General features: G+C 38.6%; 1 protein-coding gene across 3 annotated transcripts; it reads left to right on the top strand.

Moving 5' to 3' along the window:
* Window positions 1–252: 252 nt before the first annotated feature.
* Window positions 253–27,974, top strand: NAE1 (NEDD8 activating enzyme E1 subunit 1). Of its 3 annotated transcripts, XM_053603514.1 has the most exons (21): window positions 275–391; window positions 1,035–1,125; window positions 3,695–3,798; window positions 3,894–3,954; window positions 5,509–5,539; window positions 6,274–6,368; window positions 6,552–6,631; window positions 7,502–7,611; window positions 10,643–10,752; window positions 12,055–12,117; window positions 12,513–12,576; window positions 13,297–13,388; window positions 16,697–16,756; window positions 16,844–16,977; window positions 19,763–19,838; window positions 20,173–20,212; window positions 21,926–22,012; window positions 22,494–22,586; window positions 25,113–25,227; window positions 25,312–25,361; window positions 27,749–27,974. In XM_053603514.1, exons 6-21 carry the CDS (start codon window positions 6,315–6,317, stop codon window positions 27,856–27,858), a joined length of 1,338 nt encoding a protein of 445 aa, XP_053459489.1. In that variant the 5' UTR covers window positions 275–391; window positions 1,035–1,125; window positions 3,695–3,798; window positions 3,894–3,954; window positions 5,509–5,539; window positions 6,274–6,314; the 3' UTR covers window positions 27,859–27,974. The 3 variants fall into 3 exon arrangements, with proteins under 3 accessions (XP_053459477.1, XP_053459489.1, XP_053459484.1); XM_053603502.1 differs by lacking the exon at window positions 1,035–1,125 and having other exon boundaries at window positions 253–391; window positions 6,297–6,368; XM_053603509.1 differs by lacking the exon at window positions 5,509–5,539 and having other exon boundaries at window positions 6,297–6,368.

Here is a 27,974-nt window from a genome sequence, read left to right as displayed (position 1 = left end):
TGAGAGGAAAAGGGTAGGTCTCACAAGTGGTTAAAATCCAAATCTGCCTGATTCCCAGGCTCGAGACCCCCACAATTACTGGGCTGACTGGAGACTCGTAGCACAGCGGGGCAGGGGACTCGGTGCAGACCAAACCGCTAGTTTCAGCCGAGAGTTTCCCACGGCTGCGGCGTAAGCCACAGCCTACCGCTGACGCATGCGCAGTGCAGCGGCGGCGCCCCCTGTCGGCCGCGCCCAGGAGGCGGCGGCGGCCGAGCGCCCAGTGCGCTTGCGTGCATTTGGAGCTGGTGTCGGCGCTCGGTAGGGGCTCTGGTGTTCTCCGCGAGGCCGGCGCATCCATGGCGCAGCCCGGTAAGCTGCTTAAGGAGCAGAAGTATGACCGGCAGCTGAGGTGAGCTGGGGTTCGCTGAGCCGAGGGCGGGCCGGCAGGCTTCTTTGCGTTCCCGCCGGGCAAAAGCGCCCGGGTCGCGCGGTCGGGCCTCCCTTAGGCCTCCAGCCAGGCCGGGCCGGGCCCTGCGGAGCGCGGGGAGCTGGTGCTCTGGGCTCCCGCCAGGGACCGGGGGTGCTCCACGAGGGCCAGGATCCCCCTTTCCTCTCGGGGCGCGCCACTCAGCGGTGTGAGGTTCGAGGGGTGCGATCCGCAGCGCCAGCCGGGTCCCCCGGGCGGCTGCGGCCCCGCCTTGCTGCGCTGGGGCTCCTGGTTTTGCAACATGGGGCGGGGGGGACGCAATCGAGAGTATCCCATCCCGGCCCATAAGAGCGGCACCGAGTCTTAGTTATTGTTCTAAGCCACCGCTGTCCAGTAGTTAAGTAATGGCTAGTCTCGTGTGAGCAACATATATAATTACACATTTTCTAGCAGACGCATTCAAAAGATTAAAAGAAACAGGTGAAATTAATTTTATAATATGGTTTATTTAATCTACTATGTCCAAAATATTACCATTTCCACATGCAACGTCTATAAAAAGTTATTGAGATAATTTACTTTCTTTTTCATACTGTCTTAAATGTACGTTATTTTACACTTACAGCACGTCTCAAGACTAGACTCCTTTCTCGTGTTTGGTAGCCGTTATGTGGCCAGTGGCTATCTTAATGGACAGTACAGGTCTAAACCATCAGGTTGGTCCTTGGCTACTTCCCGACCCTTGCTTTTTGGCCTTGCACTTTATGGAGCATCTTCTATGTGTTGAGGCAATGGAGGTACTGAAATTGCTTGGCTTTCCTCCTTTATTTATTTTATTTTATTATTTTTTTGAGACAGAGCCTCAAGCTGTCGCCCTGGGTAGAGTGCCATGGCATCACAGCAGCCTCTAACTCCTGGGCTCAAGCGATTCTCCTGCCTCGGCCTCCCAAGTAGCTGGGACTACAGGCATCCACCACAACGCCCAGCTGTTTTTTGGTTGCAGCCTTCATTGTTGTTTGGTGGGCTTGGGCTGGATTCGAACCCCCAGGTGTATGTGGCTGGCGCAGTAGCCGCCTGAGCCACAGGCTCCGAGCCTTGGCTTTCCTCCTTTATGGAGCCTCTAAGACAAGAGAAATTATAGTATGACCCTAAGAACTGAAACTTCCATTTTCATCAACAGCTTAGTGCTGTATTCCGGGAGGTGGTGGCTTTAGGTACTCAATTCTGAGAGCACCCTTGAAGGCAACCATTTCTTGTGTTTTACAGATGGAGAAACTGAGTCTTAGAGAAGTTAGGTTACTTGCTCAGAGTTACCCATGTTTTTGAACCAAGATGTAAACTCAGACCCTTCTGGCTTTTTTAGAGCTGGTCCTAAGTCACATCACTCTGTTTCCAGACTTCAAGAGAGAAAGAAGTAAGGTGATAGAGTCGCCCTTGATATCCACCTTAAGTTTTCTTGTAAATTCTTGGAGTTCTTGTGTTTTGAGTGCAGACATAATCATATGCAACAGAGCTGAGAAGATAGTTGAATTTAGTAAGCAAATGTAATAAAAGAGGGTTTTTGCTGAGTCCATTCTATTTAAGGACCAAACCTTACCTTTCATATTGAGAACTGGTTATTGGTTTTGAGATGTCAGAGAGAAGCACTTGGAAGCAAAGTTGTTCGGTCAGGCAACACATAGCAAGGCTCAGCCTCTTCTTAGTTAGGCTGGCGAGAGAGGATAATTTCTTGTTTGGCCTCTTCTTGAAACATATTACCTAGAGATGCACCAGTATTCTTTTCTTTCTTGTTTTCTCTTTCAAGATGGAGGTCCCGATATGTTGCCCAGGTTGCCTTGAACTCCTGGGTTTAGGTAGTCCTGCCTCACCCTCCCAAGTAGCAGTTCAAGATGTAGCAATATTGTTAAATTTATTCTTTACCCAAGCATTAGGATTTATCAACCTAATGTCAGGTGTCTTCTGTGTGTCCTGCTTTCGTGGAAAAACAGATGCTTACTGTCCTTCGAGTTCTTGCAGGCTATTCTTCTGTTTGTTTGACAGCTGTTCAGTGATCACCTAGCCTGAGCAAGGATCTATGCCAGGCAGTAGGGCTCTAGTGGTAAACATAGGGGGTTCTGTGGGCCCTTATGGAGCTTATAGTGGAGTGCAGAGATGGATGCCCAGCAAATAAAAGCACCAAATGTGGCACTTGACTTGTGGTAGGCTCAGAGGAGACATAGGGGTAATCTGCTTTAAATCAGGTGACAACGAAGTCACATTAAAGTTGATGAGTCCTCTGGGCTGCTTATACCTGTTTGGCTATGGCAATTCACTAATGATTTGACCTCCCACTGTACTTCCTATATTGACAAGAAAGGATAAATTAGTTAATAGGTTTTTTGAGTGAAGGTAGCCAGATTGGCCCAGATGCCATGGTATGTGTCAGATCAAATACCTTGCCCTGTTAATATGACAGTATGAATCAGGTTATAACATACATTCTAATTCTTATTACATCTTGTGTTTGTTAGCATATGCATCTATTAATCATGCTTTTAGAAAGTTCATGGGTATTATTACTATTTTGTTGCTGTTGCAGTTGTCATTGTTGTTTTAGCTGGCCTGGGCCAGTTTTGAACCCTCCAGCCTCAGTGTATGTGACTGGTGCCGTAACCACTGTGCCACGAGCACCGGGCCCAAGGGTGTTATTTTTTAAAGCACTCCTGTTGAAGTTGATGTGAGACTTTCCAGATAATTAGTTTCCATGGTATAGCTTTTTTTTTTAAATTAAATCATAGTTGTGTACATTAATGCAATCATGGGGTACAATGTGCTGGTTTTATATACCATTTCTTGGTAAAGCTTTTTGCTCACTGTTGCAGATGTCACAGCGATAAGCCTTATGTCAAGATCTTAAGTGCACTTGATCCATATAACTTAAAAAATAGAAAACAGATAAGGTTTTAAGTCCAAGAAATTTCTTTAATATTAATGAATATATCTAAAGACTTTGTGTTCTGTAATTTATCTGGTTTGAACAAATATTGGATAAGGAGCTAGAAGACTAAGTTTTTAATTCAGATTTGACCCTCCCTTAGTCACTCTAACCATGCAAACCATCATCCTGAGTCTTAGCTTACTACACTGTACAATCCCTGTGATAACATCTGTTCCTGTCTCACATTTTTGCTGTGGTTATCACATCAGTTACTGTATGCAAGGGCACTTCAAGGATATCTATTTAAATAAGAAAGTTGCATTTTCATGAAAGTTTTAAAAATGTTGAGTTTGTGTTTTGTTTCATAGGTTGTGGGGTGATCACGGGCAAGAAGCTTTAGAATCTGCTCATGTTTGTCTAATAAATGCAACAGCCACAGGAACTGAAATTCTTAAAAACTTGGTACTACCAGGTAATGTAGTTTTTTGGTTGTGTTCTAAATTTACTTCTTTAAGGTTTTTACATAGAAATATATATTCTTGACTGACTCTGTTTTTCCTCCCCCAGGTATTGGTTCATTTACAATTATTGATGGAAATCATGTCAGTGGAGAAGATGCCGGAAACAAGTGTGTTCTATTCTTTTCAAAAACAGATATGTTAGGGAAGGTAGTGTACTGTTATGGGAGGGCAAGTCTTGAATCCTAGCTTCACCTCAGTCTGGGTGACTTGACACTCTGGTGGAAGTCATCCCTATACTTGTGATTATGGTGAGGATGGTATAGTAGGTATAGGTATACATAGGTATAGTACTAGCACAGAATCTGGCAAATAGGGGCGGTGCCTGTGGCTCAGTGAGTAGGGCGCTGGTCCCATATACAGTAGGTGCCGTGTTCAAACCCAGCCCTTGCCAAAAGAAAATCTGCAAAAAAAAAAAAGAATCTGGCAAATAGGCTATTAATAAAAGGTACTTATCATCTTAGTCTTTATTGTTATTATTACAGATGAGGAGTCATTATTCTTTTATTTGTGAAATCTGAACACTTCCTAAATGCTTGCATTGATTCCTAGATGTTAGTATATAGCTAACAATAATTGTATTTTTGAATTATAAGAATAATGAAAATAATACCTTTTATTTGTGGTCTCTTAAGTTTAGTCCAGGTATATTTCTTTCTATACTATCTCTATAGAAATGCTGTTTTAAAGATGACCTGTGTATTCTTTATCATATTTAGACTTTCAGAGCATTCCCAAATTTGGATTTGGACTAGGAGTCTAGGGTCTCTTGTATTTCTCAGTAAACAACAATGAATAAAGTATAAGGCAGAATTTAGTTCATATTTAATTTTGATATCTTTGCTCTGGTAGTGCAAGTTTCTGCTATCCACAACACACCCCTTTTATTGATACCTATCAAGAAAAAGTTCTCTTATCTTTGCTTACTTGGTTGGTTAGAGCAGCATTTGATAAGAATAAGGTTTTTTTCTTAGGCAGCCAGTGAGTTTGCTGAAAAGTGGCACCCTGACTATGATCAGCAGCCTCATATCCGGGCCTCAGGATATGTTGAGGGTATGTGTAGGAGGAAGCCTGAGTAAATCTGTTACAGTTACCTACAAAGGCAGATGATTCAACACAACAAGGGTAGTGAATGGAACACTGGTTCTAGGGAATATCAACAGTGTTAAATGGGCCAGTGATCAAAAGAATTTGGGAAATGTGTCAAATGAAGTTAAAATATCTTTACCAGAAGGCTTCAATATCATATATATCATTTACATTATTAATTTCCAAGAGAGAACTATATGGTGTTTTCCTGTTTTTGCCAAGAAAACTTTTTCTGTTGGTGTATTTTAAACTTTGGGAAACATTGATTTATTAGCTTTTTAAAAAAATTTTTGTCTAGAGACAGGATCTCACTGTGTTGCCCAAGTTGGTCTTGAACTCCTGGCCGTAAGCGATCAGTCTCAGTCTCCTAAAGTGCTAGGATTACAAGCATGAGTCATTGCACTTGGCCATTTAGCCTATCTTCGTTTGTAAGTTTCATCCAGTTTTCTTCTCCAAGAAGGCTTTTATAACCTGTAATCAAATATATTTTGTTTTATACTAGGAATGCCATTACAAACAGCTTTTCCTTTAGAGTTAAATAAACCTTTAATTTTTTTTAATTTTGTCCGCTTTAGTTTCTTCCTTCAAAGAAACAGTATCGGCAAGGTAAACATTTTGTTATGGAATATAGCTGTGTGTGAGCATTTTATGATGCTACTATGCTTTAGTACTTGAGCAGCTTTGACTTTATTTTTAAAAAATTATTATGGGTGTATAATTGTAGGAAAGCTTTGACTTTAAAGGAGTGTATTTCTTTGAGAAAAAAGTTAAATTTTCTAGTTGTGGAAATCTTTACATGTTTGGTAGTTTGAGTATTTGGAAGTATTGTCTATGTTTTTACAGTATATTCTGTAGTAAAGGTCAATCTTGAGTAACATTAATATTCAGAGAATGGAGTGTTCTGGCTGACAAAATTTTTAAGACTTAGCCAGAAGATTCTTTATCTTTATATTTTAAATTACAAATCTTATAAAAATTATATTAGTTGACTTAATGCAGTATACTCAGTGAAAATAGATGTTACTTTAATGATTAAGCATTCTTGTATAGGATGTAGATATGGGAGGTTACAGTGAGTCGGAACTTGATCCAGGATATTCCTATCCTATCATTCAGCATTTTTTTTTTTTATTTGTCTAATCTGAAAAGTAGAGTACAAATAATGTAGTCATTTAATAACTCTGGTTAATGGTGGTTTAGCTTTAAGTAATATTCTGGTTGAGTCTTTGTTTAAATACTACCAGAAGCTGAGTTGCATGAAGTTGGGATAGTTTTACAATGTGTTTGTCTGATATGTAAATTGGTGAGTTATATTGTGACTGGGTTTTTTCTAATTAGAGTTAAATGCTTTGTTTTTAAAAAGAACCGAGCTCAAGCTGCCATGGAATTCTTACAAGAATTAAATAATGATGTCTCTGGAAGTTTTGTGGAAGAGGTATGTATGTATACACATTATTATATCTGTGCTGAAATTTTTTTAATAAGGTCCTAGAAATTTATGATTTTGAATCTTTCTTGGTGTTGGATTTGTTGCATCATTCTAAAATATCTTAACTGTTTCTGCCATGTTTAATATGATTGTGAAATTGTTGGATTTTTTTTCTCTTGTCCTGTTTAGAGTCCAGAAAACCTTCTAGACAATGATCCTTCATTTTTCTGTAGGTTTACCATTGTGGTTGCAACTCAGCTTGCAGAAAGGTAAATTTTTATCTTGATATGTTTTTATTTTAATTTTAGATTTGCATAGTTTTATTTTCTCTGTACAGTCTAGGATATTATTTTTTAAATTCCTAAATTCTATAGAAGCCTTTAATTTGAATCTCTTATAAAAATCTTTCAGGATTGAAAAGGTGGGGGGGAAGTACAGAGATATGAAACTATTTTGGATATATTAAGAGCAGTTAAACTGAACCTTGGTTATTTTTTAGTGATTAAAAACTAGTTAGAATTGATTATAGGAATTATTTGGGTATGTATACATGGATTTTAAATATTTTCTCTATCATGGAAATGTTTAAAAAGTAAGTTTCAATAAAATTCTGCCTTACATGACAGACTAGGGTTTCATACTCCCCTAATCCAAAAAGATACACTATCTTTTTTTATTTGAGACTCAAGTTGTCACCCTCAGTAGAGTGCTGTGATGTCACAGCTCACAGCAATCTCCAACTCTTAGGCTTAAGCGATTCTCTTGCCTCAGCCTCCCAAGTAGCAGGGACGACAGGTGCCCGCCACAACACCTGGCTATTTTTTTGTTGTTGTAATTGGCATAGTTTTAGCTGGCTCAAACCTGGGCCAGGTTCGGACCTGCCAGCCTCAGTGTATATGGCTGGCGCTCTGCTGACTGAGCTATGGGCACCCCCCAAGATATACTTTAAGACTACAGCTTGGTGGAATAGCTTGGTTTACAGTGTATTTTTGACCTGCTGTGTAAATGCGGTAGATGTCTCTTTGCATTTGTAACTTAGTGAGACGTTTGTCTTATTTTAAGACATTTTCATGTTTAGCATGTTTTATGTTTGGGATATTTCCATTTGCTAACATTCCTTTTTTTTTTTTTTTTTTCAGTACGTTACTTCGTTTAGCAGATGTCCTATGGAATTCCCAAGTCCCTCTTTTGATCTGTAGGACATATGGATTAGTTGGTTATATGAGGATCATAATAAAAGAACATCCAGGTAAAAGTGTTGAGCATATGGGCTTACTATTGGTTGCTTTCACTATAGTTTTAGAAACTTGCAGATTTAGAAAGTTAATTTTTTTTTGGAGACAAAGTCTCATTCTCTTGCCCCAGGTAAGAGTGCCATGGCATCGGTCACAGTAACCTCAAACTCCTGAGCTCAAGCGATCTTCCTGCTTTGGCCTCCCAAGTAGCTGGGACCACAGGCGTGTACCACAATACCTGGCTAAGTTTTTCTATTTTTAGTAGAGACAGGGTTTCACTCTTGTTCAAGCTGGTCTTGAACCCCTGAACTCAAGCGATCCTCCTATCTTGGCCTCCCAAGAGTGCTAAGATTACAGGCATGAACCATTGCACCTGGCCCAGAAAGTTAATTTTAAATTACAAGGTAAATTTGTGGCAGCACATCTCTGGTTACAGATTCAGTGTGGCAGTCAAACTGAATAGGTTTCAGTCTGCTATTTTCTTTATATAGCATTATAGAAGGATACAAAGCAGGAGATACAACTTCATCTTATTAGGAGATGAAGAAGGCTAAAAAGCAGGAGGTACAGGTTCCTCTTGTTAGGAGATCTAACATTTATACAAGTACCTAGCTTTTTTTACCCTCCTAACCCATATAGGGTTCTTGTGGCTACCATAGGAGAGAGCTGAGGTATGTGGGTCATCTTGACCCTTAGAAGTCACCCTTTCCCCTACCAATCTTTTTTTTTTTTTTTTATAGAGACAGCATCTCACTTTATGGCCCTCGGTAGAGTGCCATGGCATCACACAGCTCACAGCAACCTTCAACTCCTGGGCTTAAGCGATTATCTTGCCTCAGCCTCCCGAGTAGCTGGGACTACAGGCGCCCGCCACAACGCCCGGCTATTTTTTTTTTTTGGTTGCAGTTCAGCCGGGGCCGGGTTTGAACCCGCCACCCTCGGTATATGGGGCCGGCGCCTTACCGACTGAGCCACTGGCACCGCCCTCCCCTACCAATCTTTTATTCCATTCTCATGCAGGGTTTGGGTTACCCTTGGTCAGGTGTAATTTCACACAATAAGCAAGACATTTACCTACTTGCATTTCCCAAGGAAACTGTTATAGGATACCAAGTCATTCATGGGCAGATCTACATCAGCTCTAGGTTGATATTAGCCCTTTATTTATAAAATTTTAATCTTAGAACATCATAATATTTTCATTCAATGCTCACACAGTGCTCTTTTTTTGGTGGGGGGAGATAGACTCTCAACTATGTCACCCTCAGTAGAGTGCAGTGGTGTCACAGCTCACAGCAACCTCCAACTCTTGGGCTCAAGGGATTCTCTTGGCTCAGCCTCCCAAGTAATAGGGACTACAAGCTCCCGCTACAATGGCCAGCTATTTTTTTATTACAGTTGTCGTCGTTGAACTGGCCCGGGCTTGGTTCAAACCCGCCAGCCTTTGTGTATATGGCTGGCGCTGTAACCACTGCGCTACAGGTGCCAAGCCAGTGCTCTTAATTGACTCAAGAAAATGTTTTTATTTTGTGCCAGCTATGAGCCAGGCACTCTACTAGTGCAATGATAGCCCATTGGTATTGGTAGCATCACTGAGGAGTATCTGTGTGGATCGTTAGGAAGTGTTTGTCAGGATAAGCTTCTAGCTGCTGCTGGTGGGCCATTTAAGAGATCTAAGCAGGAAAGTGACAGAGTAAATATTTTATTTTAAATGGGTCACTCTGAAGGTAGCTGGAGAATGAATGGATTTAATAGAGCAAAAATTGGAGGTAGGGGTTGCTGTTAGGAAATTTCCAGTGGTCTAGGTAAGAGAGAGAGAGTGAAAGCCTCTGACTTGAGGGGGAGGAGATAGGTAATAATGAAGGTTAACGTTGCTAACTGTGTATCTGCCTTTATGTGGGTTATTTTGTTTACTCTTTCTAAAATCTATAAGGTATAGGTTGAGCATTCCTAATCCAAAAATCTTAGATCAGAAATGTTCCACAATCCAAAACTTTTTGACAATTGACATGACATTCAATGGAAATACACATTTTGGCATTGCAGATTTCCTATTTTTGGATTAGGGTTGCTCACATGGTGTGTATGTGTAATTCTTCATGTGTTCCAAAATCTGAGAAAAACAAAATCCAAAATGCTTCTGGTCCCAAATATTTCGGATAAGAGATAACTCATCCTGGGCTGGGTGCAGTGGTTCACACCTTAATCCTAACACTGTGGGAGGCCGAGGTGGGTGGATCACCTGAGCAAGAGCAAGGGCTTGGGCATAATGGCAGGCTGGGCGGCTGAGGCAAGAGAATCATTTGAGCCCAGAGTTTGGGGTTGGCGTGAGCTATGACGCCATGGCACTCTACCAAGGGTGACAAAGTGAGACTCTGTCTCAGGAAAAAAAAAAAAAAGAAGAAAAAACCCCACATATTCAACATGTAGATACTATTAAGTCCGCTCTTTACAGATGATGCTAAGCCAGAGAGATTATTTGCCTAACTATATAGCAAATGACAGAGTTGGGCCTCGATGAAATATTCACTGAAATTATGCACTCTCCTGGACTCCCCTATGCAGAGAGCAGTGTATAGAGTGAGATTAGGAAGTGAGGAGTGACTTATGTTAGGGCTAAGGAATCAAGTCGGGTGACCATCAGATTTCTGAGGAGGAGGTCTAGGTAGATAGGGATGCTGTTACTGAAGACCACAGAGGAGGAAGGGTAGGTTGTTTTTATCTGTACATATGTTTTGTCAATTTTGAGCTTTTCCAATTATAATTACAAATTCTGTTCTAAATGAATCTTTACTTTTACTGAAACTTACAGTCTACTCGTGGTCTGTGCATTTTTATTATATATAAATTATACCTTAATAATATAGTGAGAAAAAAATCTGTAGGCTCTGTGTCCATTTAAAAATTAAACATTTTCTCTGCCTGAGCTGCCAGTGCTTAAGTTAAAAAAGAAAAATAATTTCCTAAATTCCTATTAAGTGTAGTACATTGCTAGAAGTATTGCTGAAAAATTAAATTTATCTTTTGGAATTATTTGTTTCACAGTGATAGAATCTCATCCAGATAATGCATTAGAGGATCTACGACTAGATAAGCCATTTCCTGAACTGAGAGAACATTTTCAGTCCTATGATTTGGATCATATGGAAAAAAAGGTTTGTAGTCTGTGTGACCTTATGTTTATAGATCAATTTAAAATGTTTTTATTCTTTAACTCAGGGTTTTTTAATTATATCAAAATGAGAAAATACTACATGGGTCATTATGAAAAGTTTTGAGTACATAAAAGTCAAGAAACATAATATCATAATATCGCACAGATGGAAATAAATGAAGCCCTCCCCCCAACACTGATAAGCTGAGCAAGTTGAAACTTGGCATGGGTGAATCAGAAAGGATGAGAAAGGATGCTGTCAACTGTGTTCCTTGAAAGTAAAATAATGAAAAAAAAAAGAAAGTAAAATAATGGACCATAACACAGTCTGTCTCTAAACTTTGTAGTGACCCACAGTCCTGTCATCCAGGTTACACAATAACAACATTTTATTATAAATAAATTTTTAATAAATTTGTTTCCCCAAAGTTAAAAAAAACTTCTTGATTGAAGAAGAGTATATATACTGAACATATCTGTGTAATCACCATGCCGGTCAAGAAATTGGGCATAACGGAAGCCCTCGTTACGGCCTTTTCTAAACAAATTTGTAGAAACTGATTCTTCTTGAAACCTTTTTTTGGTGTTTGGAAATTATCAAAGCCATTGCATATTTCATTATAGAAATAATGATATTTCTTCTTTTTTTGAGACAGAGTCTTAACTATGTTGTCCTTGGTAGAGTGTGGTGGTGTCACAGCGCACAGCAACCTTAAACTCTTGGGCTTACGTGATTCTCTTGCCTGGCCTCCCAAGTAGTTGGGAGTACAGGTACCCGCCACAACACCTGGCTATTTTTTTATTGCAGTTGTTTAGCTGGCTGGGCCGGGTTTGAACCTGCTACCCTCAGTGTATGTGGCTGGCACCGTAACCACTGTCGTATGGGCACTGAGCCAATAATGATATTTCTAATAAACGATAAAAAGAGTATTTCTATTTTTCCCTACTTACATGTTAATGAAAAAGCAGGTGTTTATTCGGTTCATCAGAAAAGATCTCTGTCTTTTTTTTTTTTACAGGATTGGTATCTGAAAGCAAGAGATTTGAGCTATGTTTTTGGGTGGCAGTCTTGGAGATTATTTTCTTGTTGGTAAAACGGGAGCAATCATAGTATAAACTTGACATATCAGAGTTAAATTGGACACTGCCTCTAAAAAAATTTATAAAGTTCATTTTCCTCTGATTATTACTCTGCATATATTAAGAGTTGATCATAAATATTGTTGAATTTGTTGAAAATGAGATGGTGTAGTGAAGAATTAATTAATACTGACATTTTCTTTGATTTGTCTCTCATTTTTAGGACCATAGCCATACTCCATGGATTGTGATCATAGCTAAATATTTAGCACAGTGGTATAGTGAAGTAGGTACTTTTTTTAAAAAAGAAATTTTGTATGTGGCTGTATTTTTAATTTATTATTAAAGATTTCCTTGGAGGGCAATGGGAGACTAATTTTTTTCCTTATAAGGTTGTAGGGTAAATGGATGCTTTTAAAATTTAAATCTAGCAGTTCCTCTTTTGATGGGGGTATTTCATTAACATAATGGAATTTGAATCAACACCAAGAAACTGGCAATGGGAAATGAATGTAGATAAATGGCCCACAGTTTCTGTTTTCTGTCAAGTGAGCCTCTGATTTCACTTAGGTCCATATTTGTGGATGAAATTTCATGTAGAGAATGGGGAATGCTTTGGACTCTCATTTTCCATATTTTGAGTTTTTATAACTAGACTTTTAAAATTTTTAACCAATTTAGACAAATGGACGAACACCTAAAACGTATAAAGAAAAAGAGGACTTCAGAGATTTGATTAGACAAGGTAATATTATGGGATGTGATTAAGTGTTATATAAAATTTGAAAAGAAAATTGCATGAAGGAAATATTTGTTGGACTTCTGTTAACAACTTTGTCAGATGATGCCATCATAAACTTTTATTTTACTTTTCCTCTGGCAAGGTTAAGGAGCTGAGAGAGGATACCCAAGAAAGGTGAGGTCTAGAACAGGTCTGCTCAAGGAGACCACAAGGATACACATGCAGGGTCCTCTCCACCGTGACTCAGCTCTTGGGAATTTGTAAACTTAACTTCCTGAAACTTGGAAATTTCCAAGTTCTGTGAAATCCTGTAGTTCTGTAGGGATGGGAATAGCATCTCCTGCTTGATTCAAACTGGCCAATGAGAAGGGTACCTGTGGGGTGGAACTTTTTGACTGTCAATAAAAAGGGAAAGACCAAGGCAGTTGGGGAGTGCGGCCTTTTGGAATTCTTCTATGGCGTAATCTCCCTGCTGGTTAATAAAGCCCTTCCTCTTACAAATGTGGTGTTTGGGTGGTCTTTCTCTCCATTGGGCCTTGTCTTCCTGCAACAGACCCACTCCTTATGTAGTTTTAAGGAGTAATGATAAACTATGCTGCTTCTTAAGGTTCACTCTACTGATCTTCCATGCAGAATCTGACAATGTTATTTCTATTATGTTGGAGGAATAGCAGAGTGACAAGAAAAGGGTGCTTGTTTGCTAACAATTTCCTATTTTAATAGGAATTCTAAAGAATGAAAATGGGGCTCCAGAAGATGAAGAGAATTTTGAAGAAGCTATTAAAAATGTGAATACAGCACTAAATACAACTCAGGTATTAAAAGAATTGCTGAAGGATTTATAGAAGCAAAATGTTTTATGAAGTCCTCCTATGAGAAAGAGTTGATTATAATGATTTTAAGTTAATATTTCCAAAATGTATAGTTAGAAGTAAATACAATATAGATTAAATCTTATTTTAAGATTCTGTGTTGTCCCTGTTAAAATGAATGTCAGCGCTTCAGCATATAAGTGATCCAGTAATTTATATAAATTATTTAAAGTACATGATTTGTTTATAGTAACAGTTTGGGGGTAGGAATTACATAATGAAGGTGGTATTTTGCTGGTCCAAAATAGTTTTGCCTGAAAAGTTAAATTTTGTTACCCTGCATTTGCTTTTGACAGTAATTATTTGGATATCATGGGAGATGGGTTTTTTTTTTTTTTTTTGAGACAGAGTCTCACTTTGTCACCTTTGATAGAGTGCCGTGGTGTCATAGCTCATAGTAACCCAAACTCCAAGTGATCCTCTTGCCTCAACCTCCCGAATAGCTGAGACTATAGGTGTCTGCCACAACTCCCAGCTAGTTTTTTTATTTTTAGTAGAGATGGAATCTCACTTTTGCTCAAGCTGGTCTCACACTCCTGAGCTTAAGCAGTCTACCCACCTTGGCCTCCCAGAGTGCTAGGATTACAGGCGTGAGCCACCGTACCCAACTACGGGAGATGTTCTTAATGACATTATATACTTTAACAATTGTTTGTAGGGTAACTCAGGTGCTTTTTCTTGTGGTTTTGTTTTTAAAGTCAGACCAGTGGGTTTGGGGGCAACTTTGGAATAACATACTTGGTAGTATAATTTTCTTGTAATTTAAAACAGCAGAAATTCTGCCTTTCAAGTTAGGAAAACCCCTTATGCTATCATTACCAGCTTTTTGAAAATAATGAGACAGTATTATTAAGTGAGTAAAAGTGTGTGGTTTGTGAATTTTCTGGGTGATGAAAATTTTCTGTGTCTTAATATGTGTGATGGTTAAAAATGCAGATGTAGGGCAGCACCTGTGGCTCAGTCAGTAAGGTGTCGGCCCCATATACCGAGGGTGGCGGGTTCAAACCCGGCCCTGGCCAAACTGCAACCAAAAAATAGCCGGGCGTTGTGGCGGGCGCCTGTAGTCCCTGCTAGTCGGGAGGCTGAGGCAAGAGAATCGCTTAAGCCCAGGAGTTGGAGGTTGCTGTGAGCTGTGTGAGGCCACGGCACTCTACCGAGGGCCATAAAGTGAGACTCTGTCTCTACAAAAAAAATTAAAAAAAAAAAAAATGCAGATGTACGGTTGCTAACATGCATTGAATTGTACATGTAAGGTCTGTGCATTTCACTGAATATAAAATTTACCCCAATTAAAACCAAGATTCTAGTGGTTGGGTGACAGTAAACTAAGTAAACATGAATGCAATAGTTGCTATGATCAAAATAAGGACAGAGCAAAGAAGTACAGCATGATGAGGGGTAAGGGGTCTTGGACTGGGAGGCAATTTTAGATGGGGCCTGAGAAAACTCTGCAAGAGGTCTGCTTAAGCTGAAGCCTAAGTGAAGTGCCTTGAAGATAGTAGATTTTCAGACTGATGAAGCACATATGCAAAGGCCCTGAACATGGGATGAAGTTTGACCTCTCTGTTCAAGGATCAGTAAGAAAGCCAGTGTAATTGGAGTAAAGAGAAAAGGGGGGAAGTGGTGGGAGGGATTTGAATTTGGAGAAGCAAAATGGGACATAGATCATAACATGGTCTTGCAAGCCACTGACCCATTTTGAGCAGGGAAGTGGGGTGATCCACTTTGTATTGTATAATAAAATGACCATTCTGACTTTTGTGAGAATGGAATGTGGGGTACTGGGAATGGGTGCAGAGAGACCAGTTAGGTCTTTTCCCCAACGAACAGTACAATCAAAGTCTACCATTAGTAGAGTTTTTCTATTTTTTTATTTTTTTTGAGACAGAGTCTTAAGCCCTCGCCCTAGGTAGAGTGCTGTGGCATCATAGCTCACAGCAACCTCCAACTCCTGGGCTCAAGTGATTCCTGCCTCCGCCTGCCACACAGCTGGGACTGCAGGCACCCCCCACAACACTAAGCTATTTTTTTGGGTTGCAGCCATCGTTGTTTGGTGGCCCAGGCTGGATTTGAACCCGCCAGCTCAGGTGTATGTGGCTGGCGCCTTAGCCGCTTGAGCCACAGGCACCGAGCCCCATTAGTAGAGTTTTTATTGATGTATGATGGTCTTGCTAACAATAAGATTACTTAATTTAATTATTTCGTTTGTGTCAGAGTCAAAAATTTTTTCAATTTTTTTGACAAAATGGAAAACCATGAAGGGCTGCAAATCTGGCTTGGTATTAAGGTCTATAACTATGTAAAATGATTTACTTGAGATCTTTCTTTACTCTGTGGTGCAAAAGAATAGGTTTTTAATGCTAACAACAGTGGATAGGAGAGGACTTTCCTCTATTCTCTCTTTCCCCTAATCTTTATATGGTGCTGATTTTATTTTATTTATTTATTTATTTATTGTTGAGACAGTGTCTCAAGCTGTTGTGCTGGGTAGAGTGCTGTGCCGTCATATCTCACAGCAGTCTCCAACTCTTGGGCTCAAGTGATCTTCTTTCCCTCAGTTTCTTCTATTTTTGTGGAGATGGGGGTCTTGCTTTTGCTCAGGCTGGTCTCGAACTTGTGAGCTTAAGCTATCCACCCTCCTCAGCTTCCTAGAGTGCTAGGATTACAGGCGTGAGCCACAGCACCCAGCCTTATATGGTGCTGATTTTAAATGAAACTTTAAACAAATCTGAAGTTTGTGTTTGACTGTAATTTGAGAATTCAAAGAACTTGTTTGAAGACATAGCATCAAAAATAAAGGGCGGTGCCAGTGGCTCAGTGAGTAGGGCGCTGGCCCCATATGCCGAGGGTGGCGGGTTCAAACCCAGCCCTGGCCACACTGCAACGACAAAAAAATAGCCGGGTGTTGTGGCGGGCGCCTGTAGTCCCAGCTGCTCGGGAGGCTGAGGCAAGAGAATCACATAAGCCCAAGAGCTGGAGGTTGCTGTGAGCCGTGTGACGCCACGGCACTCTACCAAGGGCAGTAAGTGACACTCTGTCTCTACAAAAAAAAAATAAATAAATAAAAAAATAAAGATGGGCAAATTCTTTTTTTTTTTTTTTTTTTTTTTTTTTTTTAATTTGGCCGGGGCTGGGTTTGAACCCACCACCTCCGGCATATGGGACCGGCGCCCTACTCCTTGAGCCACAGGGGCCGCCCAAGATGGGCAAATTCTTAATACTGTATAAGTAAGTTTTATTTTCCTTGTTAGGTCCCAAGCAGTATTGAAGATATATTTAACGATGATCGCTGCATAAATATCACCAAACAGGTAACAACAAAAGTAAAAATAATGCTGCCTAAACTTTTGGGTCAAAATAAAATGCCACTTAGTTTTAATTTTTTTTTATTCTTTTAGACGCCATCATTTTGGATTTTAGCTCGTGCCTTAAAGGAATTTGTCGCCAAAGAAGGTCAAGGAAATTTACCTGTTCGGGGCACAATTCCTGATATGATTGCAGATTCAAGCAAATATATAAAACTTCAAAATGTGTAAGTCACCGTTTTTTTTTTTTTTTTTTTTTTGGTTTTTGGCCAGGGCTGGGTTTGAACTCGCCACCTCTGGCATATGGGACCGGTGCCCTACTCCTTGAGCCACAGGTGCCGCCCCCTAAGTCAACATTTTCAAATTGTATAACAGACAAAATTTGATTTATATTAAGAGATAAGCATCTTACCAGCCTATTAGAAATCAAATGAAATTTATTATAACCTGATAACTTTAAAAATAAACTAAAAAAAATAATAATAAATAAACTAAAGAATGTAGGGAGCAGATTGGTTTTTAGGTTCTAAGCAAAGTTGAGTGGAAAGTATAAAGAGTTACTATATATCCCTAGGAGGTAGGTATTTTTGTTTCATATTTTATGATAAAACCTAGCATTCGATTACTCTGTGCTATAAATTATTTATATATCAACTAATTTTTACATTTCAATTTCTTTCTTTAAAAGAAGTGAGTTGTGTACGGGGGGGTTAAATGCTTTATAGACAAGAAAAAAACTGCACTAGAACCAACTTATTCATTATCATCATCTTCCTCTTCCTCCTCTTCATCCTCTTCGTCCTCCTCTTCCTCCTCTTCCTTCTTTTTCTTGCTTTTTTTCAGCCTTGACGACTCCCTTTTTCACTGCATCAACTTTTCCTTTAGCTGGGTATGCAGCAATATCCTTTTCGTATTTTTCCTTCAGCTTTGCAGCCTTCTTTTTATAAAGGCTGCTTGTCATCCGCAACAGTGTTATTCCACATCTCTCCCAGCTTCTTTGCAACATCACCAGTGGATAGGCCGGATGTTCTATTTTGATTTTGGGGCGATACTCAGAACAGAACAAAAAAAAAAAAGCTGAAGGAGTCCTCTTGGGTGCATTGGGATCTGAACTTCTTTTTTGTTTCTTTTTTGTTGGGATATAGGTTTTCATTTCTCTTTCATAACGGGCCTTGTCCGCCTTTGCCTTAAATCTTCACATTTTCCTTTCTCTTTAGCAGACATGGTCTTCTAACTCTCTGAGCACTTCTTAGAAAACTCTGAGAAGTTGACTGAAGCATCTGGTGCTTCTTCTTGTGCTCCTCCCGACAAGTTTGCACAAAGAATGCATATGATGACATTTTGCCTCTCAGCTTCTTAGGATCTCCTTTGCTCATGTTTAGTTATTTTTCCTTAGCAGGGCACAGAGTCGTCCAGTGCCCGTCCAGCTCTCACTTGCCCCGGCTGTCTCTGTGGAGTTCAGTGTACTGCAATGGCTGTGAAAGTGGGATTCAGATACTTATATCAACTAATTTAATACATACATAAGCTTCACAACAGCCCTGTGAGAGAGATACTGTTGTTTTTCCTATTTTACTAAAGAAACTAAAGCATAGAAAAGGTAACTTATTTAGGGTTAGACAGCTGGTAAATGGCAGAACCAAGATTTGAACCCCAGAGACTTCATTCTTAGCCATGCCCTTGTACTGTCTTTTATTTGTAACTTGAAACTGTGATGCTTTCAGTTTTTCTTTGTTTGTTTTTTTATCTTTTTTTTTTTTTCCTGCAGTGTGATCATAGCTCACTGCAACCTCAAATGCCTGGGCTCAGGTGATTTTCCCTCCTCAGTCTTGAGTAGCTGGAATTAGTAGCACATGCCACCATGCCTGGCTGGTTTTTTAAAAATAACTTGCTATGTTGCTATGCTGGTCTTAAACTCCTGGCCTCAAGTAATCCTTCTGCCTCACCTCCCAAAGTGCTGGAATTATAGGCATAAGTCACTGTGCCATGCCAGACTTTAGGCTTAATGAATTTTCTATTATTAATGTTTTGTAATTTATAGAATCTATGACTATAGTTAGACATCTGCTATACAGGTATTAGACTAACCTAAACCTATACAGACCAGTGTAGTGGTGGGTCACAGTGGATGTTACCTTTGTATAGTTGTGGAATGGTGCTAAAGAATGCAAGCTGCTGGCTTGGTTTCCTAAGGGACTAAATAATGCCACACAGAAATCTCTGTTCCCCGGACAGATTTTACTTTTTATTTTCATCACCATTTAAACAATCTTTTTTTTTTGCCGGGGCTGGGTTTGAACCTGCCACCTCCGGCATATGGGACCAGCGCTCTACTCCTTGAGCCACAGGCGCCGCCCCATTTAAACAATCTTGGTTGTCCTAGCCTGAGTTCAACTATGTAACACTTGGAAAAAGAGAGTTGGCCTTGCAGCCATAATCTCTGCTACTCAGGAGGCTGAGATGGGAGGAATGCTTGAGCCTAGGAATTCAAGACCAGCCTGTGCAGCACAGTGATATTCCATCTCTTTAAAAAAAATGTTGGGAAAGGTCAATTGAGGATAGAAGTTTGACCTCACTTGGGAGGTAGTCAGCTTAAACACTGATCATCTTTACAGGGTGAGATGTAGATAGACCTAAGGAAAAGTTTTATATGAATTTGGAGATGGACAGTTTTAATATATTTAACTTTCCTGGGACTTGACTTCAAGGAGATAAGTCATGTTCTTCAGTAACATATTTTCTCAGCTTCTCAGTAAGAAGATCCTAGATAATATATTCCTGAAGGAGGACAGTTGGGTGGTTTAGAGGGAGCCTGGGTTTTAGGGGGCTCCAAGAGTCTGACCAATACTGGAAAGATTCCCAACCACTCATAGCTATTGCTAGTAGCATTTCCTTGGCATTGGCACATTTCATAGTTTGTCAGACCTGTATTTTTTTATTTAAAAGAAGGAATTTTTTTGTTTACCTTAAGGTGATTGTTCATAATTACTCTTTCTTGTGATTCTTATCTAGTTACCGTGAAAAAGCAAAGAAAGATGCTGCTGCTGTGGGTAATCATGTAGCCAAATTGCTGCAGTCCATTGGCAAGGTAAGCTGCTGGGCACACTGTATCTTTGGTGGTATACCCCTATACAAGCCTGAGCACATAACTACAGCCAAGTGTTTAGAGCAGAGGGCATGGCACTGATTCTGTGCTGCTTTAGAGGGAGCCCTCACTTGCCTGCCTCATCGGAAGTCAACAAGGTGTTTTTAGTTTTTAATTTTCTTACACTTTTTTTTTTTTTTTTAACAAGGTTGCTTTTAAAGTGCTCTCCCAGCTCTTGGAAAAAGCCTCCCCATCTCACAGTGATTGGCTTTGTGCTGCACCCTTTATCAATCTTCTCTTTTAACCTGGAACAAAACCTGCATTTATCTCTTTACAGGCACCAGAGTCCATTTCAGAGAAAGAATTAAAATTACTCTGTAAGTGCCTTTGAATTAATTTCCTTATTTTGCTCGATAAAAATGTGCCACAGGGCATGTTCCCAGGAATGTTAATGGTTGAAATTTTAAATTTTCCATTGTCTAAATGGTACAGAGATACTTAATTATTGGCTAAGGTTTTTTTCCCTCTCATAGTATAATAAATGGAGAGGGTATTTTAAGACTGGGCTAGAGGTAAAGCATACTTATCTATGGCAATGCTAAAAAAGCGTGAAGGTCAATTAATTAAAAATTGTTATTAAGACAGAATTCTTTCCAGCTTTTAAATTTTAAGTAACTTGGGAAATGCTTTTGTCTCAAGACTTTGGGTGTGAAGTTTTGAGTCATATGTACATTTATAGTATTTTTTTTTTTTTTTTTTTGTAGAGACAAGAGTTTCACTTTTTATGGCCCTCGGTAGAGTGCTATGGCATCACACAGCTCACAGCAACCTCCAACTCCTGGGCTTAAGCGATTCTCTTGCCTCAGCCTCCCGAGTAGCTGGGACTACAGGCCCCCACCACAACGCCTGGCTATCATTTATAGTATTTTAATCTGTGTTAAATGACTATAAGAATTTTGCTGTGTTAAATGACTATAAGAATTTCACTGTCTAGTTGCAGAGTGGTTAGGTTCTTGGGGGTCTTAATAACTCCTCAGTAAGCTAAAAGCATTTCTTTTATTTAAGAGTCAGTTTCAGATAAAAAATCTAGGCCAAGTGCTGTTCGCTCATGCTTATAATTCTAGCATTAGACCCCTCCGGAGGCTGAGACAGAAAGATTGTTTGAGCTCAGGAATTTGAGACCAGCCATCTCTACTAAAAATAGAAAAATTAGCTGGTCACTGTGGTCAGTGCCTGTAGTTCAGCTAGTCAGGAGGCTGAGGCAGAAGGATCACTTGAATCCAGGAGTTTGAGGTTGCTGTGAGCTAGGCTAAGGCTATGGCACTCTAAACTAGGGCAAAAGAGTGAAACTCTGAGAAAAAACCATCTATTTTACATGCTATCTGAAGATGTTTTCTCTGTAGCTACTCTACTGTCCCTAGTTCCTGTAGAATTTTGTATGTTATATGCTCTGTATCCTTAAAATAGACTTAATCTTCCGCAGTGCTTCTTTAGGCTTAGTGTTTGTTCCACTACACTTGTTAGTGTCTTTTTCTGTTAGATTATATAATACCAAATTAAAAGTTGGATATTGGTCATTTGCAGGATTATTATTCTCTTCTGTCTACTTTGATGTATATTTGAAAATTTCCATAATACAAAGTTTTTTGTTTTTTTTTTTTAAATCCTTACTTATGCCAAGAGCACAAGTACTCTTTTAGGACTACTTATCTCCTTTAGGACTACTTATCCAGTAGGTAGCACTACTACCTAGTGTTAGGTATATCCACTTTATACAGTTGTTACATTTGGCCCACAACAATTCTCATACGTGTAAACAGCATTATTCCCGTTTTACACTTGAAAACGCACAGATGTGCCATCAACTTCTTAGGCAATGTTGAATTAGTTGAGGTGCTGAGAATGTGAATTTAAGGTGGTTTGTGTTCTAATGCTTTCTCTGCTAACCATCAGAGCCAAATAGACGACATTTCTTCATATTGCCATATCTGTGAAGGATACACACAAAAATTCCTATTCTAAAGTGATCTGTGATTTTGAATATTCACTTGTCACAATCCTTAATTTCATAATGTCTTTCTGGTGTTTAGGCAGCAATTCTGCATTTCTTCGAGTGGTAAGATGTCGATCCTTAGCTGAAGAATATGGTTTGGACACAGTTAACAAGGATGAAATTAGTAAGTACACTAGCCATCTGATGCTAGGTTTATTTTAATTAACTTAAAAGATATGAAATATTTTGTATATAATAGTGTTGAGCGATAGACTATAAAAGATAATGTAAGTGTTTATACTCTAATTTTGTTCTATAAACATATCCAATAATTATAATTTATGTATGTGTTATATGAAACTTAATATGTACTTAAAATCATATTTAGGTCATCAAGTATGTTGTGTTATAGTCAGCATCTTACTACTTTAGTAGAGATTGTGCAACTCCAGCTAATAGTCTTTAAGACCACTGGATTACATTTTAATTTATCTCTTTTTATTTTGTTATTATTTACTGTTTTCTATTTTATTATCACAAATATATTTACATTTTGTGGTAAAATTGTCTTATATCCTGAAACTTGAATATGTATTAAATTCAGCCCTTTGTTGTTTGTATGATATGGATTACTCAAATTATACTGAAATTTGTTTTCCTTTCAGTTTCCAGCATGGACAATCCAGATAATGAAATAGTGTTGTACTTAATGTTACGGGCTGTTGATAGATTTCATAAACAACATGGTAGATATCCAGGTAAGAATAGTCATTCAGTTACCAAATATAATAAAATTGTGAGTAAACACTTAATTGATGAATTTCACATTGTGAATAAATTACATGTAGTTCTCCCTAGAGAGGAACTACCATTTGTTAAGTACTATTTGCAAGTAATGTTTTGTTCAAAATTGTTACAGAGGAAATTGGTTGAATGCTTATAGAAGCAAACTTTTTTTCCCGCCAGTGTTCATAGTTTGCTACTAAAACTCATACTGACTTCAATTTAATGGAATAGGAAGGCCAGAGAAGTAGTCTGTGACTTCTGAACTCAGAACTCGGACGATGCAGGGATTTCTTTGTTTAGTATCTATTTTTTATCATCCATACATGTAGTATGACTGAGAAGTAAGATTGTGAATTGGCCTAATCTCAAAGATATGTGGTGGTTCTTTCTTTCTTTTTTTTGAGACAGAGTCTCACTCTGTCACCTTGGGTAGAGTGCCATGGTGTCAGAGCTCACAGCAACCTCAAACTTTTGGGCTCAAGTGATCTTCATGCTTTAACCTCCTGAGTAGATGGGAACCACAATGCCTGGCTAATTTTTCTATTTTTAGTAGAGATGGAGTCTTGCTCTTTCTCAGGCTGGTCTCAAACTCCTGAGCTCAAGGAATCCACCTGCTTCAGCCTCTCAGAGTGCTAGGATTTTAGGTGTGAGCCAATGCACTTGGCCTTAATTAATGATTCTTAAAAATTTTTGAGGCACACCTACGATCCTCTCATAGCACACCAGTGTGCTGATTTTGAATCAAAATCACTGATTCAAAATTACTGTCTTATGATTTTGTGGATTGACTGGTCTCAGTTAAGCAGCTCTCATTGGGGAATGGAAGTTTCAGGTAGTTGCATGACACCTGGGCTGGAGTCATTCTGAAGGCTTGACTTAGCCTTCAGAAGACATTTTCACTCACTGTGTACCTTAATTGGGATAGTGGGAACAGCCGGAGGCTGATCAGACATCTCTCCTTGTGGCTAGCTGGGACTTCTTTTAGCATTTTAGTATGGTGTTGGACTTCCCCAGAGTTAACATTCCAAAAGACTCAACTGGAAGGTATAAGGTTTTTTATGACCTAGCCTTGGAAGTCACACAGCATCACTTAACATTGTGTTCTATTGGTTTCATAGGACCAGCTTAGATTAAGAGAGGGAGGAAATTACATAAGGGCACAAAGGGGGTGTTTACTAGGGAGTAATTTTGGGAGACTAGCTACCACATAGAGCATAGGCTTTGGAGTTAAACCTGAGTTGTAATCAAAGTTTCATCTCCTGTCTACGTAACCTTGAGTAAGTCACTATTTCCCTCCAAGTCTTACATAACTCATTTATGGAATGGCAGTTACATTATCTATTTTTGAACTGTAAGCGTTAAATATACAATGTATGAAGACCACTTAATATTCTGCTTAGGTCCTTGTTAAATGCTCTGTAAAGGGTAGTTATTACTATTAGGAGGCAGAATGGTGATAATCATTTTTAAACCTAGAGGCGTTAAAAAATATTCATTTTTTTGTAACATATGTCTACCAAGTTAATTTTATGTTTCCTTCCAGTAGTTGTAGCTTATCTTGGGAGACATTACAGTTTAATCATTAAGAACTTTCTGGGCTCATATCCTAGTTTTGCCATTTGTGAGTTAAAATATTTTGCTGTACCTTAGTTTTCTGGTCTGTGAAATGAGGATAATTGTCCCACATCATAGGGTTGTTGTGAGGATTGATATATATATTGATATATATACACACACACACACACATCAAGTTTTTTATATATATAAAAAGGGCACAATGGCTTATAACTGTAGTCCCAGCTGCTGGAGAGGCTGAGACAGGAGGATCACTTGAGGCCAGGAGTTTGAGACCAGCCTGAATGAGTTAGTGAGACCCTGTCTCTTAAAAAAAAAGAAAATATATATATATGTATATGTAATACTTAGAACAGTGTTCTAAGTATCCATTAATTAATCCAATAATTATATTGAGCATCCATTAATGCTCAATAATTGTTACCTATCATTTTAGCTTTATGCCCTTGGTGTCATTTAATCTCTCAGAAATGGATAATAAAGCCCATAATTGTTTTGTTTTTGGAGATGGGATTGTACTCTATCACCCAGGTTGGAGCACAGAGGCATAATCATAGCTCACTATAACCTCAAACTCGTTAAGACTGTAATTTTTATAAAGGGTATAAATAGGACATTTCCTTTTCATTCCTTGAGTTTTCTTACTAAATAATTACTGAGCATTGTGTGCCAGATATCTTCTAGACACTGGGTATGAAACACTGGACAAAGACTTACCCAACTTGAGTTTTTTACTGGGTTTTAGTTGGTCTTTTTGTTTATAGGTTTATAATATTTTAAATATTGGTCTCATATTTTCCATTATTTTTGTCTTTAGTTTCATGCCTGTTTTGAGTAGAACATCTGGAACTGGATTAAATAAAGGAAATAGCCATTAATTTTAAATCACACTTATTTTAATTAAAATTAATTTTTATTTTTAGGGGTATCTAACTATCAAGTTGAAGAAGATATAGGAAAATTAAAGTCTTGTCTCACTGGCTTCCTTCAAGAATATGGTTTATCTGTAATGGTGAAAGATGATTATGTTCATGAATTGTAAGTATTTTTTAGGGCAGAAAAGAGGTATGCCCCGCCTGTGCTAAGGCTAACCTAAATGCATATCTCTGTTCTTCCTTGCAGTTGCCGATATGGAGCTGCTGAGCCACATACCATTGCTGCATTCTTGGGAGGTGAGTTCCATAGCCAAGAAGACTATCATCTGTTACATAGTACAGTTACTATTGTAATATGAAATTTTGTTGTCTTAGCTATTAGCTGCTTTAATTGGGTCAGTGAAGTAGGATGTCATTAATACATTAAGGTTTTTCAGTAGCTCCCATATTGGTCTCCCTGCCTTCTGTCTCTCTTATTGCTATCCATCTTAAACTCCTGACGAGCCATTAATCCTTCTAAAGCATAACTGTGTCCCTCATCTAACCCTCTGCCCACCAATATACATATATACCCTAAAATGGGCCTCAGAAACCAAGACCAGGGACCTTGGCTTGACATTGAAGACCTTGTGTTCTAGTTGCACTCAGCTTTGCTAACCTTGGTCTTATCAAGTTACTTGCTTTTACCCCAGAAATGCACTTTCATTTCCCGTTCCTACAATCTTTGCTCCTCTGAGTCCATTTGCTGTAGAAACTTCTATTTTCTGTGTATCCAAAACCTACCTGTTCTTCAAGACCTAATTTAAAGATGGTAGTTTTATGCCATCTTTCATAAAAACTTCCTTTACTTCCCTGCCTTACCTTCCTTTTTCCTTGTGCTGTAACAGAATAGCATATACTTACAAACAATAAAAATTTATTTTTCACAGTTCTGGATGCTGGGATTTTGAGATCAGGGTGCCAGCATGGTTAAGATTTCATGAGAGCTCATTTCCTGGTTTATCTACAGACAGTGCTCTTCTGTGTCCTAACCTGTAGAATAAGTGACAACAGAGCGTTTGTGTCCTCCCAAATTCATATGTTAAAATCCTACTCTAGGTCAACGTGATGGTATTAGGAGGTGGGGCCTTTGGTAGTTTCATTCATGAGGGCTCTATCCTCATGATCTGATCATCTACCAAATACCATTTACCTCCTAAATACCATCACATTGACCTATTTCAAGATAAGAATTTTGGGAGGACACAAACATTCAATCTGTTAACACCCTTCAATAAATCCCGCTTTCTGCCTTTGATCTCTTATAGACTGAGCTATTTACTCATGTCATTTTCCTTCTAAATCATTAATGTTTTGAAGGCACATCCAGATCTGATTAATATTCAGAGTGTTCAAGATGTAAATGATACAGACCTAGGAAAGCTCTTTTTTTTTTTTTTTTTTTTTGAGACAGAGTCTCACTATGTCTGCCTTCGTAGAGTACTATGGTGTCCCAGCTCACAGCAACCTGAAATTCTTGAGCTTAAGTGATTCTCTTGCCTCAGCCTCCCAAGTAGCTGGGACTACAAGCACCTGCCTGGCTATTTTTTTGTTGCAGTTGTCATTGTTTTTGTTGCAGTGTCATTGCTGGGCTTGAACCCGCCATGTTCAGTGCATGTGGCTGGTGCCATAACCACTGTGCTATGGGTGCCAAGCCAGGAAAACTCTTCTAAGCAAATCCAATTTAAAGCCTGATTCTGGATAATTTAACCTAAACCAAGTCTCTTTTGCCAAAAAGCAAAATAAACTACCAATGCACAGAAAAGGGCAAGTTATTATTTATTCACATTCACTCTAGATTCTAAGTGGAGACATAGCCAGAGAGGTTAGATGACTGCATGATTTACCTATAGAGAAAAAAGAAGAAATTGAAGGGTTTTTTTACTTCATTTTTATACAGTACCATTATATCCCCTCACTTTAGGCTCTGTTTAAATGTTATCTTTTCTGTAAGACCATCCTTGACTCCCTTATTTAAATTTGAGCCCATCTTTTGCACTTATGTCCCCATTACTTTCCTTTTTTCCTTAGCGCTAATGGACAACTGATATACTATACACTTTATTTATTTGTAAATTATCTCTCTTATTGTTAAAAGTAGCACGAGGGCAAGCAGATTTTCTATATTATATCTCTAGTGTGTAAAACAATATCTGATGTGTAGTAGAGTATCAAATTTTGTTAATGAATATTTGGGAAAGGGGAAGGTTCAGATGATAGAAGATGCAGAACTTTTTTTCTTGGTAATTTTTTGCTTTTATTTTGTCTTGAGTAGGTTTAGCAGTCCAGCAGTATTTAATATAGATACTTTTAAGTTATAAATATATTTCTTTTTTTATTATAAAAATAAAACAGACACAAGGTAAAATTCAAATGCAGCAAAAAGATGTCCTTTGAGAATCTTTTATGCCAATGTGTATCCTTTTAAAAAGTTTGACCAATCATGCTATTTAGGTTTCCTTTAGTAACATAGAGAATTATAGTCTTTTATTTTGATCACCTCAGGAAAGTAACTATCTGGTTTGGATCACTTTCAAACACCTTTGCTTTTGGCAAGAAAAGATCTCTTCATTGAACTAAGTGTTTTTATATAACTCTTGAAATTTACTCTTTTCAAAGATTTGCTTTTCTTTTTTTCCTTGCAGGAGCTGCTGCTCAAGAGGTTATCAAAATAATCACCAAACAATTTGTAATTTTTAATAATACTTACATTTATAGTGGCATGTCACAAACTTCTGCAACTTTCCAGTTGTAGAGTAAGCACCCTATGTAGCTTATTGATTGAAAATGTACTTCTTGTCTTAATGTGTAAAATTCTGCTAAAGGAGAGCTGCTAAGTTGTTTCCTGAATAAACATTTTTCTCATTTGTA

Source organism: Nycticebus coucang, chromosome 2 (genome assembly GCF_027406575.1).
Source record: "Nycticebus coucang isolate mNycCou1 chromosome 2, mNycCou1.pri, whole genome shotgun sequence".
Lineage (NCBI taxonomy): Eukaryota > Metazoa > Chordata > Mammalia > Primates > Lorisidae > Nycticebus > Nycticebus coucang.
The sequence above is the reverse complement of the archived record's forward strand: the minus strand, read 5'-3'. Positions and strand labels throughout refer to the sequence as shown.

Coding starts and splice junctions, on each gene's coding strand:
- NAE1 (XM_053603502.1), top strand. CDS start 339: ATGGCGCAGCCCGGTAAGCTGCTTAAGGAGCAGAAGTATGACCGGCAG. Junction 392..3,694: donor AAGTATGACCGGCAGCTGAG/GTGAGCTGGGGT, acceptor TTTGTTTCATAG/GTTGTGGGGTGATCACGGGC. Junction 25,362..27,748: donor CATTGCTGCATTCTTGGGAG/GTGAGTTCCATA, acceptor TTTTCCTTGCAG/GAGCTGCTGCTCAAGAGGTT.